The sequence below is a fragment of the Mustela nivalis genome, assembly GCF_964662115.1.
Source record: "Mustela nivalis genome assembly, chromosome: 1".
Taxonomy (NCBI): domain Eukaryota; kingdom Metazoa; phylum Chordata; class Mammalia; order Carnivora; family Mustelidae; genus Mustela; species Mustela nivalis.
In genome coordinates, this window is record NC_139020.1 from 13,511,410 (window position 1) to 13,527,290 (window position 15,881).

The 15,881-nt window shown below is 36.5% G+C and overlaps 1 protein-coding gene across 1 annotated transcript; it reads right to left on the reverse strand.

Annotated features, from left to right (window-relative positions):
• Positions 1–9,031: 9,031 nt before the first annotated feature.
• Positions 9,032–14,492, reverse strand: LOC309847693 (uncharacterized protein; the record flags this gene model as incomplete). Its single annotated transcript, XM_082698363.1, has 3 exons — positions 9,032–9,244; positions 11,853–11,990; positions 14,271–14,492. The coding sequence occupies 3 exons, from the start codon at positions 14,490–14,492 to the stop codon at positions 9,032–9,034; spliced, it is 573 nt and encodes a 190-aa protein (XP_082554489.1).
• Positions 14,493–15,881: the final 1,389 nt, after the last annotated feature.

Below are 15,881 nucleotides of genomic sequence, written 5' to 3' on the forward strand. Positions count from 1 at the left end.
AATGAAATTGTTCCTAGTAGTTGGATCTGTAAGAAAGGTAGTCTCAGTGGAAAATCATTAGTGTTGGCCAAACCAAAGTAAGAAGTCTATACAGAAGCACAGCAATAAATGGTTCACTCCAAATGTATAGTGTCAGGAAAAGCTTAAGAACAGAGACATCAGAATAGAATAATGGAAAATTAGGTTACTATTATAGAAAGTGTTATTACGTAATTAAAATAATGATTAGTTACACTTATCTTCTGAAGATAAGGTTTTAGTGTGATCAAGATGATGATGGCAGTAAGTAGCTGTAGATATATGTGAATGCACAAATTTACATTGGTGTTGCCTATGAAGCAGTAAGAATCCTATATTTCTGATACTTCATCACATTGGGAATGCCAATAGCACAGTTTCTTCAGTCATAATCACCAAAACCTAATGGAGACAAAGATAAGTAAATGAAAATAAAGCAAAACAATACTGACAATAAGAATGTTGATTTTATTTTTAGTTTTATTTTTTTGAAGGTTTTATTTATTTATTTGACATATAGAGATCACAAGTAGGCAGAGAGGTAGGCAGAGAGAGAGAAGGGAAGCAGGCTCCCCGCTGAGCAGAGAGCAGGACCCTGGGGTCATGACCTGAGCTGAAGGCAGAGGCTTTAACCTGAGCCACCCAGGAACCTCAGAATGTTGATTTTAAAGTGAAGTTAAAATTTTTCTGCCCATGAAAGCTGTTGAAATAAACTGTGCATTGAAGTAAAATGGAATTATAATTTAAGAGGAAAAAGTTCTAGAAATCGTACCATATTTCAAATGATATTTTAATCAACCAAGGTGAAACATGTCAAATTTGAACCTTGGTCTCTCCTCCCCCTATTCCTGTAGGCTGGTTGCATTGGACTATTTGAGGAGAGAATAAAGTTCTATGTAAAGAGTTCTAAAAACAGAGTCAATCACAGGCAGAGAAGTCCAATAATCTAACTGGCTCTAGAAGTTCCTCAGTAGAATCCATAGGACCAGAATCTTCCACAGCAAGATGAGTGACAACAGCTGTATCCATACCCCCACTAGCCATAGCCATAGCCACAGCCCAAGTGGCTATCGTCATAATCCAGGTCACCATAGCAATTACTGTGGAAACACATTATCAAAGGAGTGGATGGTTCAGTTGAGAAACAGAGAAACATGCCTCAGATTGAATGTGACCACTTGCATACAACCTCCTATATACCCTCTATAGTCGGTGGAGAAAACCATAGGCAGTGTTTACTGTATATTTCACACTAATTTTCATTGGAAAATTTTTAGGGCCTCTTGATTCATAAGGTGATATAAGTCTTCATCAGTAGGATTCTTTTGATAAAATGTTAGAATTCCTACAGTCAAATCTTGTGGCTTTAAAAAGGGGCATTTTTTTTCAACAAAAGAAAACTAATATTTCAATTAAGAATGGGCAAAGGATCTGAACAGACACTTTACGAAACAAGATGGATGGATGATAAATAAGCATACAAAAATATGCTCAACATTGGATGCCATTAGAGAATTGCAAATTAAAACACTGAGATACCACTGTACAACTTTTAGGATAACAAAAATCCATAACACTGATAGCGCCAAATGTTGGCAAGAATGTGGAGCAATAGGAACTCTCATTCATTGTTGGTAAGAATGCAAAATGATACAGCCACTTTGGAAGACAGTTGGGCAGCTTCTTACAAACTAGTCTCTTACCATACTACCCAGTAACCTGTGTTCCTTGCCATTTACCCAAGTGAGCTGAAACTTACATTTACACAAACATCTGCTCTTGGTTATTTATAGCAGTTTTATTCATAATTGCCAAAATGTGCAAGCAACCAAGACATCCTTCAATAGGTAAATGGATAAGCAAACTGTGATGCACCCATGCAATGGATATTATTTGGTGAAAAAATGAAATGAGCTGCAAGCCACTAGAAACCATGGAGCAATCCTAAATACACACTGATAAGTAAAAGAAGACAATTTACAGAAGCTACATATGAAATGATTTCAGCTAGATGACATTCTAAAAGAGATCAATGAAAAGATCAGATGTTGCCAGGGGTGTGGGGGAGTGAAAGAGGGATGAGAAGAATGTGAAGCACTGGAGATTTTTAGGACAGTGGAGCTATGCTGTATGATACAGTAATGGTGGATACATGTGATTACACACTTGTCTAAACCCATAGAATGTGCAACACAATATACAGGGAACTGTGGGCTTTAATTAATAACAATGTACTAATGTTGACTTATCAGTTCTGACAAATGTACCACACTAATGCAAAAAAATTAATTACAGAAGATACTCATGGCAAGAGGATGTATATGGGAGCTTTCTGTAGTTTTTCTGTACATCTAAAAATGATCAGAAATCAGCCCATTTCTTAAAAAAGAAGTGTTTGTTTATTTTTCAAAGACTTTGCTTACTCTGAATTTGGCCAGTTGATAAATATTACCAAATTACTTGGGATGACATAGACCATACAAGTATTCCTCTAATTTTGTAGGTCTTCTGTTTCGGATATTTGTTCTACTCAACTGTGGATTTCTAGGAATGCTTATATTTATACAGTTTTATTATACAGTCTAAGGTTTTATATTGTATTTAATGTATGAGTGGATACCTTGAAAGGGAAATTACTCGATGCTGAAAGTCTGCCAAGTTTCTCCATCTGTTCTCAGATGAAAACATGTCTTGTCTACTACATCGTGTTTTCTATGTAATACGTTCAGTGAACTGACTTAACATATTTTTATCTGTTTTAACAAAACCCCTTATTCATGTATATTGTATAACATCCAGATCATGAATAAATCATAAATGTAGAACTTGATGAATTTCCAAAGTGGACATACACCTGTTTAATCTGTACTTAGATTAAAAATCACTTATCACTAATATCCCAAATGACACCCCTTATGTCCATTTCCATTCAGCACTACACTTTAAGTGTAACCATTCCTGATGTCCAAAACTATGAATTTGGTTGCCAACATTTGAACCTTATACAAATGGAATCACACAAAAAGAATTATTTTTTCTGGCTTCTTTTGAGCTGTATTTTTTTTTTTTTTTGGTAGATTCATGCTTTTTGTTTTCTCACTGCTGTATAAAATGTCAATGTACAAATATACCATAATTACTTTATTCATACTCTTGATCATCATTTGTATTGTTTCAAATTTCTAGCAAAATTTTTTAAATACTGTTGCTACAGACAATCTTGTACATGTCTCTTGGTACACTTATGCATGTATCTAAGACATGCTAATTATTACTATAATAATAATGCTTTTAAAACCCCTCAAATCTCAGTGTCATGTTATATTTATGTTTATGTCTTGCTCACGTATTTGTGCATCTGCTGGGATTTGGCCAATATAATGTAGATATGGCTCAAGTTGTGGTTTCGTTTCAAACCTTCTTCAGGTGTCCCTCATCTTCCTTAGACTGGTAGCTACTGGAGGCATCCTTTCCAGTTGAAAAGGCTGGAATACAACAGAGAAAGCTCAGACATGATTGCATATACCTAAGCTCAAGTCATGTGTGGCAACATCCCTTGGCCAATGCAGATAATATGGTCAAGCCCAAAGGCAATGATCAGAGAAATACACTGTGTCCACAGTAGTGACATAGGCTTGCCATACTCAATGGGTAAAGGATGTAGACGCCTGCCCCAAAAGTGAGAGGGAAAAGAATATATTCTGCTGAATAATAATTTAACCAAGGGATCTACAAACTCTTGCCCACTGTTTGTTTTATTGGAAAACATCCATTCGTTTATGTATGGTTTGTGACTGTTTTTGTGCTGCAGTGATAGAATGGAGTAATGGAGACGCAGACCATATGGCCTATAAAATCTAAAATATTTTACTATTTACAGTAAAAGTCTGCTCACTTCTGAGTAGTCTATCAAAATAGGCATACCAATTAGGGATATACTTAGAACCAGAATTGCTGAGTTATAGAAGAAATTACCAAAGAGTAATTGCCTTTGATATACTTAGATATCTTTGATATACTTAGAACCAAAATTGCTGAATTATAGAAGAAATTACCAAAGGTAATTACCTTTCTACCCTTTTACCTGCAGTTTTTCTATTATTATGACACTCTGCATTTTCATCTTGTTTGTAGAATCAATGATTTACTACAATCTGTTGTGATATGTTACTTTTACTTCTTTCTTGATATAGAACCTTAGAGCTAGCTGTTTTTATAATCAGTCTTCTATGAAATAATGTGTAATATATCTCATTTTCTATACAGATCTCTGAAGAAATTATCACTATTTGTACATATATATGTATATACATATGCATATATACATATTTATAAAATCCATTTCATTTTTTTGTGAATGTCCATGTTTCTGTGTTTCTGTCAGAAACTCTTTCTTGCCACCTGAGCAACTCTATTTTTTCTTACAATTAATACTTGGTAAAAATGAACTGTTTCAGTATTTAAGTGTTTGGAAATTTTATTTTTATTTTTGGAAGAAACATTTGATTGTATGAGACTCTGGGTTAGTCGTTATATGTAATCCATTCTTCCTTGAAATGTCATCACGTTTTCCTCTGACTTCCTTCACTTCTGCTGGGGAATCTACTTCTGGTTACTCTTTGTAGGTAATATTTAGGTTTTCTCTAGCTGCTCTGATTTTGACTTTGCATTTAATTTTCAGCTCTTTGGTCATGCCTAGAAGTTGTTTTACTTTTTAATTTAATTTTTTTTGTTTGTATTTAAATTCCAAGCAGTTAACATACAGTTTAATATTCCTTCCAGGTATACAATTTAGTGATTCTACACGTCCATGCAACACCCAGTCCTCACCACTAGTGCACTCCTTAATCCCCATCACCTGTTTCCTTCCTCCCTCTACCCACCTCTCCTTCAGTAACCACTGGTTTCTTTTCTAGAGTTAAGAGTCTGTTTCTTGGTTTGCTTCTCTCTCTTTCTCTTTTCCCCTTTGTTCATTTGTGTTTAAATTCCACATATGAATGACATCATATGGTATTTGTCTCTCCAGAGACTTTTTTTCCTTAGCATTATACTCTCCAGCTCCATCCATGTTGTTGCAAATGGCAAGGTTTCATTTTTCCTTATGGCTGAGTAATACCCCATTATACACACACACACACACACACACACACACACACACACATATGTGTATATGTGTATGTGTATATGTGTGTGTGTGTGTGTGTGTGTGTGTATACCACATCTTTTTTATCCACTCTTCAGTCAATATACACTTGTGTGGTTTCCATAATTTGGGTCTTATGTATAATGCTGCTATAAACATCGGGATATATGTATTCTTTCAAATTAGTATTTTTGTATTCTTTGGGTAAATGCCTAGCAGTGTAATTCTTGGGTCATAGGGTAGCTATTTTTAACTTTTTGAGGAACTTACATACTGTTTTCCAGAGTGGTTGCATCAGTTTGCATTCCCACCAGTAGTGTAGGAGAGTTATCCTTGCCAACATCTCTTGTTTCCTGTGTTGTTGATTTTCACCATTCTGACTGCTGTGAAGCAATATCTCATTGTAGTTTTGGTTTGTATTTCCCTGATGATGAGTGCTATTGAATACCCTTTCATGTGTCTGTTGGCCATCTCTATGCCTTCTTTGGACAAATGTCTATTCATGTCTTCTACCTATTTTTTTAAATTGGATTGTTCATTTTTTGGTGTTGCGTTTGTTAAGTTTTTAATGTATTTTGGATACTAACACTTTATTAGAGATGTCATTTGCAAATATATTCTCCCATTCTGTAAGTTGCTTTTTCATTTTGTTGATTGTTTCCTTCACTGTGCAGAAGCTTTTTATCTTGATAAAGTCCCAATAGTTCATTTTTGCTTTTGTTTCCTTTGCCTCAGGAAATATATCTATAAAAATGCTGCTATGGCTTATATGAAATCTTAAAGATCTTATTTATTTATTTGACAGAGAGAGAGACAGTGAGAGAGAGAACACAAGCAGGGGGTTTGAGAGAGGGAGAAGCAGGCTTCCTTTGAGCAGGGAGCCTTATGTGGGGCTTAATCCTAAGACCCTGGTATCAAGATCTGAGCCTAAGACAGATGCTTAGTGACTGAGCCAACCAGGTGCCCTGGCTTATATGTAATTTTAATTGTACTTCTTCTTCTTGGCAGTGTAGTTTTTAGAATATGTGATTTGGTACCTTTCATCAGTTTTAGAAAAGTATGGACTATTTTCCCTTCAAAATTGGCTTCTGCTTTATTCTTTCCTTTTCCAGTTACATTTCTTACTATTTCTTGAGGTCTGGTGTGCCCTTTATACTCTTTTTAGTATTTTTCATTCCAACTATTCTATTTTTACTTCAGTAGAATAGCTGTTATCAACCTATCTTTAAGTTTACTATTCAAATTTCTTGTAGCTAGTCTATTGAATTCCTAACTAAATTGTTCATTGTTCATTTGCTTTCTTTTTAAGATCTAGAATTTAAAGTGAGTCCTTGGTGAATTTCTCCAGTTATAACATCTATTTTGCAATTTGTCATTAAGTTTCTTGTATCAATTAATCATGACTGTGTTTGAGTTTCTAGTTTCCAAATCCAATATATGGCTCAACTTTTGGTCTCCCTATATTGTAAATTGTTTCTTTTATATTCTTTCAGATGATCCCACAAGCTCAATGTTTTGTATAAATGTTGTAAATGATCCAAAATGATATTGTATTTCATCACAGGGATTTTATTTTTGTTTTTGGTCCTAGGTTATTCACAAAGTTCTGATTGCCTTAATCCCAACAAAGGCTCACATAGAATTAGGTTCTTAGAATTTTTGTAATTTTGGTGAGGGCCTGTCTACCTGTTTTCTTTCAGGTGATAGGGGTAATCCTTTTGATCTTCCAATTTGGGGCACTTCTTGGCAGTTCCTGAATTACAATGATTATTTCCTCAACACCTTGATATGAAAAAGAAGATCTGATTTTCAAATGTGTCTGCTTGGTATCTTAGGAAATTGACTCTTACAACTTCAGAATTTGGAAAATATCTCAAAGAGAAACTGGCTGGCTGTTAAGCTCAGTGTTCTGCCAGTTCACTTTTATCAGAATCTTGTGTCTCCAATTCTGTTTTGCCAGCCCTGAAAAAAGAAAAGAAAAAAAAAAAAAGAATAACATCCCAAACTCTGGTTGTTAGTCTTTTCCCCAGCAATTTCTTGTTTGCTCTGCTCTTAGAATCAAGGACTGCAGAATTTTACTTAATTTTCTACAGTTGTCTTAAGAATCTTGGTCTTTTTTTTTTTTTTAATTATCTTTTCACTGTACTTAATGCTTTTAGTTTGAGTTTCCCAAGAAAAACAACTGCTTCAAGGATGGAAAATAAATTCAAGTCTGGGGAAATTTAATATGTATAACATATACATTTGATCAGGACCAGATCCCTAGGTAAAAATTGAAATAAGCTAATATTAATTTGATATTGAGAAAGTATCTCATGATTTTCATAAATCTATATTGAATCATTTCATATATATATGTGTGTATTCCAAGTACTTAGAATAAATTGGTATACTTTGAAATACTTTTCAGATATCATGTCAGTAGGGGAGAATGACATTGTTAGTGCCGATTTTTTCCAATATTTTATTTATTTATTTGAGTGAGAGAGCAAGCAAGAGCGAGCACGAGAGGGGAGAAGGTCAGAGGGAGAAGCAGGACCGCCACCCCCGCCCCCCGTCCCAGAGAGCCGGGAGCCTGATGCAGGACTTGACCTGGGACTCCAGGACCATGACCAGAGCCAAAGGCAGGAACCCAACCAACTCAGCCACCCAGGTGCCTCTAATGCTGATATTTTAAATTTGATAATGCCCATTTTCATTCTCTGGGCAAAATACTAAAAAAAATTTGAGAAACGTTTAGCAGAAGTAGAGCTTTAACTCATGTAGTCCAACCATAGATGTTGCAAAACACAAAACATACAAATAAACACAGGTTTTAATGTTCTTATGTGAAATACAGCTATTGTAAGTACTGGCCATTTTTAAAGCTTAGATTAAAACATAAACCAACAGAGATGATAGAAGAGGTTATAGAGGTGTATATGAAAACAGATTTCTTATGAACTAATTCTTGGAAAGAATTAGTATATTTACTCCTCAATTTTAGTCACATAAAGACCACAAAAAAGCACTCTGGGGGTGCCTGGAGGCTCAATTGATTAAGTATCTGCCCTCCGCTCAAGTCATGATCCCAGAATCCCAGGACCACGTTCCGCATTGGACTTCCTGCTCAGTAGGGAGTCTGCTTCTCCCTCTGCTCCTCACTCTGCTCTTGTGCTCTCTTTCTCAAATAAATAAATAAAATCTTAGAAAAAAGAAGTACCCTGGCTTTTTCCTGCTCTCTTTCACTGTATCCCCACCCCCACCTGCATACACATGTGAATAATCACACCCAAATAGACAAACATACAAGCTAAACTGGTGGAGATAATTTACTATAATGTAACAAAACAATATTTGCATTGAGATAAAGTTTATTGAATAATATGTATGATTTTTTAAAGATTTGCTTATTTATTTGAGAAAGAGAGAAAGAGAGAGTGCAGCATGCAGGGAGGAGGGGCAGAGGGAGAGGTAGAAAGAATCTCGAGCAGACTCCCTGCTGATCATGGAGTCCATCGTGGGGCTCCATCTCACAGCTCTGAGATCATGACCTGAGCTGAAACCAAGAGTCCAATGCTTAACCTGCTGTGCCATCCAGGCACCTTTAAAACCTATGTTTTAAAGTAAAATTAACAATTCAACTTAATTAAATTTTATGTCACATTACAAAGAGAAGACCGTATCAGAGGAAAAACTTTCTTATAATCTGCAATACCATCTGATCCATAATAATGAATCAAAATGGGCATGCTGAATTTCCTTTATTTCTCTCAGATGGTTTGGTACAAAGTGAGTATTTTGGAAGGCATATAAAAATTTTTCACATGAAGGAAACTTGGAGAGAATGCAAGTAAAATAAAGTGATGTAGCCAATAGACTAAAAATTCCTCAGTAGAAGCCGTAAGACCAGTATCTTCCACAGCACAATGGGCGGCAGCAGCCATAACCATAGCCACCATAGCCAGAGCCATAGCCATAGTCCAGGCCACCATAGCCATAGTCCAGGCCACCATAGCTATAGCCAAGGCCACCATAACAGTTGCCGTAGTAACACATGGTATCAGGAGTGGAAGGTTCAGTAGAGGAGCAGGAGGTAGGTTTCTTTCACATGAATGCCGCCATCTGCTGAGGGCCTTTTATACACCCTCAGTGGTGGGTGGGGAAAACCACAGGCAGTGTAGGTGTAGCGTCCTATATCTCACTAATTTGCTTCAGACCACATCATGAATATTTAGATTTCTTGGCAAAACAGGGCCCTCATAACTGAGATAATTTTACTCCTAAGTCAGGACTTCACCACTTATGGGCCTTTAAAATGAAACTCTTTGTCTATTTTCAAGGCTATGTCTCACTCTCTATTTATTTGAAAAAAAAAAAAAAAAAAAAACAACAAAAAACAACAAAATAAAACAAAACGACTTGATCACACAGCATGATGCAAAACATGAAAATAGGAATCCCATTGTTTGGTTTTGTGTCCATTATTCTTTAATCTAGAGTTCAGAATGACAATTCTCAAGGTTCTAACCGGGCTCGAAAAAAAAGAAACAGGAAGGACAATTTAAGAAGAATTTTAAAAAGAGCCTTGTCTGGAGGACTAGGTTTCCTCAATCTTTCACATAAAGGTTGGATATGATATATATTTGTATACTCTTAAAAAAAACTTCCTTCCAACTCAATGTCACTATTTATTGATTACGTTAAATATGGTGGTAAGTACCATATAAGCCAAATATGGACATATTTGGCATTTATTTATCAACCTTTCTTCTACTATGTGTGACTTTGATCTTTCCAGAAAATGTGTGACCATTTTATGGGCAGAAATTGTTTATGTCTTATCCTTCCTTGTGTCATCACATCGGAAGGTGTTGCAGATATATCTGCAAACCAGATGGAGGTTGAGCTTGATGCTGGGTCCTCAACGCATGTCTTTTTTATCATGGCTCCTTTCTGTTTTTTCCAGGTGCCTAAGATTTGATGTAGTGATATGTGTCCTAAACAATGTGTAGATATTATCAGAGAGGCAGAGAGAGCCCTGCATCATTCTTCATTCTCTCAGTTTCAGCTGATTGGTGAAGTGCTGGTGGAGATAGAAATCTTCAGTCATGGAAAGACTCATTGAGAACACAGCAGAGTCTATGCTCTAGCTTTCTTTCTTTCTTTCTTTCTTTCCTTCTTTCTTTCTCTTTTTTTAAATTTCAAATTTTTAATGAAAATTAAAACATAATTGAATTTAATTAAAATACACTTTACATAAAATAAATTTAGGTCTATTTAAGAGGATGGGTTTCTTCCACTGTCCAAAAAAACAACATTCCTAAGAAAGCTTTCTTAAATTGAAATGGCATGAAGCAAAGAAACAATTATCATTAATTTATATGAAAAAATTCCTGAGCATTCCCAGACTCAGAAAAACAAAAACAACCTTTCTTAGGCTTTTCTGATACGTTAGGACACATCTTGCTAACAGGTGCAAGAAATAAATCAGGATAGAGCATGGATGCTCACAGACAAAGGGTTCAGAGCTCTGGGGGTGAGGCTGAGATGCTGAGAGGTCTTGGGGAAAGAGCGGGAGGCAGGGGTGTCACTCTCAGAGGCCCGCGGACTGACTGTACCTGGAATGACTCACTGCAAAAGCAACACTGAATGCTGTTTTCACTTTTTGCCCTTTTTTTTTTCTTTGCAAAAGCAAAAACCCCTTTCAGATCTTTTTTGGTTAGAGAAAACCAGTACAAATGTAGGGTTTTTTGTTTTGTTTTGTTTTGTTTTGTTTTGTAAAAGCCAAGTGTTACAATGCAAACTTTTGAAAAGCTACTTGGATAGCGAATGAGTTTTGACAAATAGATTAATGCAAATTATGTATTTTCACTCTAAATATAGCTATTGGGATATTTTGTAAGGTAGGGGGAGAAGCTTCCTGACTATATAGCTGCCAAACTCACATTTTCTCTGACCCCACAAACACTGCTTTGAACATTGAGAGTATTAGTAGGTATAGAGATGGGATGAAGAACCCTGCTTTCCCTCAGACTTCGGATTATATGAAACTTCACAGAAAAATTGACATAGGTTTTTCAGCCTCTTTCAACTACTCAGTTGTTACTTATCTGTTGCTAACCACGGGCCAGCCATTTTTAAGACACTGTGTTACATGACAGAGGTTATTTTTCCAGTGTTTCCTCATATCACTGACCTCATTCACAGCATGAGAGACCAGAAGTGGTAAAAGGACTTTAGAGAAACTTCCAGCATTGTAAAGAAAAATAAATAAAGTAAATTTGCTTTCTTCTGGAATTGGAAAACAAATCATTATTTTTCTGCGTTGGATGAAGACTTACTACACAATCTCTTCACATCATTAAGGGAGATTTTCAGTTATCAAAACAATGCTTGTCATCTATGTTATCAAGCTGAATCTTGTTGGTAGGTTTCACTTTTCAAATGGGATAATGGCCAAATATTTTTTTTTGAGCAAAATGTAGCGATTTCTTGAAAATAAAGTAGAAGGTCTACCTAATCATAATGATCTCTGTTTCACTGATAATGGATTCCATAAACCTCTGTTGTCTCTTTACCATTTCCAGATGTCATGAAATTTCTTAAGAAAAAGAAAAAAAAAAGATAAGTGGGCACATTCGTTTTGAAGGTTTTAAATATGGGCCTAAACAAAGTAGGAAGGGGAGGTGGTACTCAATGCATCAAACACCATTGTGGTGAGGTGGTGAGCAGTGACCAGGTCCTTCCTGGAGGACTTGGACATAAAACGTCGGGTAGTCAGCAGCCACGAGGCACAGAATGTTTCGTGAACTATTTCATGGACGGCATGCGCGATGTAGGTAGAAGCCTGTGAGGTGTGAGGAGCAAATGATCTCTTTTTTGAGGCGTAGTTTTAAGTAACTCAGCCAAAACATTAGTAATCAAAAATGGACAAAAATATATACACAATGGAATACTATGCAGCCATCAAAAGAAATGAAATCTTGCCATTTGTGACAACATGGATGGAACTAGAGCGTATCATGCTTAGCGAAATAAGTCAAGCAGAGAAAGACAACTATCATATGATCTCCCTGATATGAGGAAGTGGCGATGCAACATGGGGGCTTAAGTGGGTAGGAGAAGAATCAATGAAACACGATGGGATTGGGAGGGAGACAAACCATAAGTGACTCTTAATCTCACAAAACAAACTGAGGGTTTCTGGGGGGAGGGGGTTTGGGACAAGGGGGTGGGATTATGGACATTGGGGAGGGTATGTGCTTTGGTGAGTGCTGTGAAGTGTGTAAACCTGGTGATTCACAGACCTGTACCCCTGGGGATAAAAATATATGTTTATAAAAAGTAAAAAATTAAAAAAAAATGGACAAAAACAGAAGTTTTTAAATGTAGTGATGAGGAAAAGGACTATTTTGGTGGGCAGAAGTGTCATTTAAAAATTTGGCCTGGAGCACCTGGGTGGCTCAGTCCATTAAGCCTCTGCCTTTGGCTCAGCTGATGCTCCCAGGGTGCTGGGATCCAGTCCCACATGAGGCTCCCTGCTCAGAGGGAAATCTGCCTTTCTCTTTGCTACTCTCTCCCTCCTTCCTTTCTCCCTCTCTCTCTGTTAGATAAATAAATAAAATCTTTAAAAAAAAGTTTGGCCTAGAAAAGCAATTTGATAGTCTGAGCAGATGTAGTAGTAGCTGCTGATTCACATGGAAGCCTGGGTTACATATGTTCTGAGATAAAAAGAACGAATATTCAGATCCTGGAATGTGTAGCTACAGCAAAATTTCAGAGACAGCCCAAGACAGTCTGTTCTCTCATTTTGGTTTCTGCCTCATTTTCTCTGCTTGTCTCATTTGTCTCTCTCTCTCTCCCTCCATTCCTTTCTCTCATATGCATACACACACATAATCAGAAAAGGCAACAGAATGGAAATATTAAGGTAAATGCAATGCAGGAATATTTACGGGGATAGATTGTTGAATGCTAAAACAGCATAAAAGGTAAAACATTTTTTAAGTAACTAGAATTTATTTATTTATTTTTAACATCTTAATTTAATTTTATTTTTTTCAGTTTCCAAGATTCATTGTTTATATACCACATCCAGTGCTCCACGTAATACGTGCCCTCCTTAATACCACCACCAGGCTCACCCAACCCCACCCATGCCCCTCCCCTCCAAAACCCTGTTTGTTTCTCAGAGTCCACAATCACTCATGCTTTGTCTCCCCCTTCTATTTGCCCCAACTCCCTTCACCTTTCCATCTCCCAGTGTCTTCCATGTTATTCCTTATGCTCTACCAGTAAGTGAAATCATATGATAGTTCCAGGTTGGGCTGCATGCTCAGAGAGGAGTCTGCTTGAGATTTTCTCTCCCTTCCTACCCTTTACCTTGCTGATGTGCATTCTCTCTCTCTCTCAAATATATATATATATATATATATATATATATATATATATATATATTTAAAATGTTATTGCATGGTTTTTGCTCTGTCCCATCATTTAAGCCAGCAATAGTCCATCATTTAGGCAATATTTTATTGAGGGTCCTTTATGTGCCAGATGCTTTTAAGGCAATGGATTCTATTACTTCTGTTATTGTGATTATGACTTCTCATATGATCTTCCCCCTTCGTGTATAGCATCAAGATGTGGCAGTGTTGCAAAGCCATTTGAAAATATTAATCCCCCAAAAGCAATATTAAATTGAATTATTTAAACATATACACACACACAGATGAAGAAAAAAATATATAAATGCTACAAGTACTTTCAATGAGATAAATGTTTATTAAAATTATTCTAAACTTTTCTCACATAAGATCACTGATCAAAAAGGTAAGAAAATTGAAAGGCAATACAATATCAAAGTAAAAGCTTTTAAAAAATCTGAAACATTCCATATGATTTCAGTGACTCTAGTAAGGTTTGCAGAATCTGACCCATTTTATTTTATCTTTGTAGATATCTTAAGATGATGTTGACATTTTGGAATAGAAAATGGAATTATTTATAGGAAGAATCATGAAGGCAGATTCAGGCAGCTGGAGGAGACAGTAGGTTGAGTTTCTCTGGAAGCTTCTCAGTAGATTCCACAGGACCAGCATCTTCTGCAGCAAGATGGGCGGTTGACTCCATATCCATAACCACCACAGGCATAGCCCACACCATTGTGGCCACATCCATAGCCGCCATAGCCCCAGCCGCCATAGCCACAGCCCAGGCCACCGTAGCCACATCCGTAGCCACCATAGCCACAGCCGCCATAGCCACAGCCGCCATAGCCACAGCCACCATAGCCACAGCCACCATAGCCACAGCCAAGGCCACCGTAGTAGTTTCCGTAGTAAGACATGGTTTCAGGAGTGGAGGGTTTTGCTGAGGAGCAGGGAATCAGTTTCTGTCAGTCTGAACACCACCATCTGCCAGGTCCTTTTATATGTGCCCTCAGTGGGTGGGACACATCGCAGGACTTGTTGACCACATATTTCCTACTAATTTACATCAGTACACTTCCTGAGTCTTTGTTTCATTAGGTAAGGTGAGGCCCGCCTGAGCAGGATGACTTGGGATGACTTGGCTGTTGAGTCAGCTTCCCTACAATCAAATTACATGCCTTTGATGTGTTTTTCTTATACTCTTTTTCAAACTCCGATCGGGGTTTTTTGGTTTTTTTTTTTTAATTTTCTTAAAATATTTGAACCAATTTTTATCTAGTTTAATCATTGACAATTAAATGTTGATTTTTAAAATTCTATAATTTCTTCAAATATATGAGGGCTTCAATAAAGTGAAATATAACTTTCTTAATGATACAACTTATTCATTAGAGTCAGGTAAACTTTCCAAGTTTATTATTTACTTTCATAAGTAAATTTCCTGTGGGCATAAAGGTATATAGAGTTGTATTTTGAAGCTTTATAAACACATCAGCAGGAATTAATATCTGTCAGTATTCCACTATCAGTTCCTTCTCTCCTTTTTGTAGTTATTGTTATTCTTGCTGAATACTTTAAAACAAATCTAAGACAAGTAGCATTTTTCTTATAAGTACTTCAGTGTGTATGTCTATCACAAAGTGAGCTTTTTAAAGACATATATAATTATACCATTATCACACAGACAATTTTTTTAAGTTCCTTAGCATTCCCTAATACTTAATTCATGCTCAGATTTTCTCAGTTGTTTCATAAATAAATTTTTACTGTGAATTTTTTCATGTTGGGACTCATATTTAGACATACTGTCTCTTTTTTTTTTAATATTTTATTTATTTATTTGACAGTGAGAGATCGCAAGTAGGCAGAGAGGCGGGCAGAGAGAGAGGAAGGGAAGCAGGCTACCTGCTGAGCAGAAAGCCTGATGTGGGGCTTGATCCCAGGACCCTGAGATCATGACCTGAACCGAAGGCAGCGGCTTAACCCACTGAGCCACCCAGGCGCCCCTTAGACATACTGTCTCTTAACTCTTTTTAAAGACATACAGTTTTTTTCCAATCCTTTTCTTTATGCATTTTGTTTTTTTAACAAGACCATATTATTGTCCTGTAGAATTCTTAAGTTTTGGATGTGGCTGATGTCTACCTTGATTTTCTTTTCTTCTGTTCCTCTAACCCTTATACCATCGCTGTCCTGGTAGGTAGGTGTAGATGGTTGAAGTGATTCTTCTTATTTATTCAACAAGAAAAATGCTGTATAGATGCTTTTTAGTATTCTTTTCTATAATATTAGGGGGCACCTGGTGT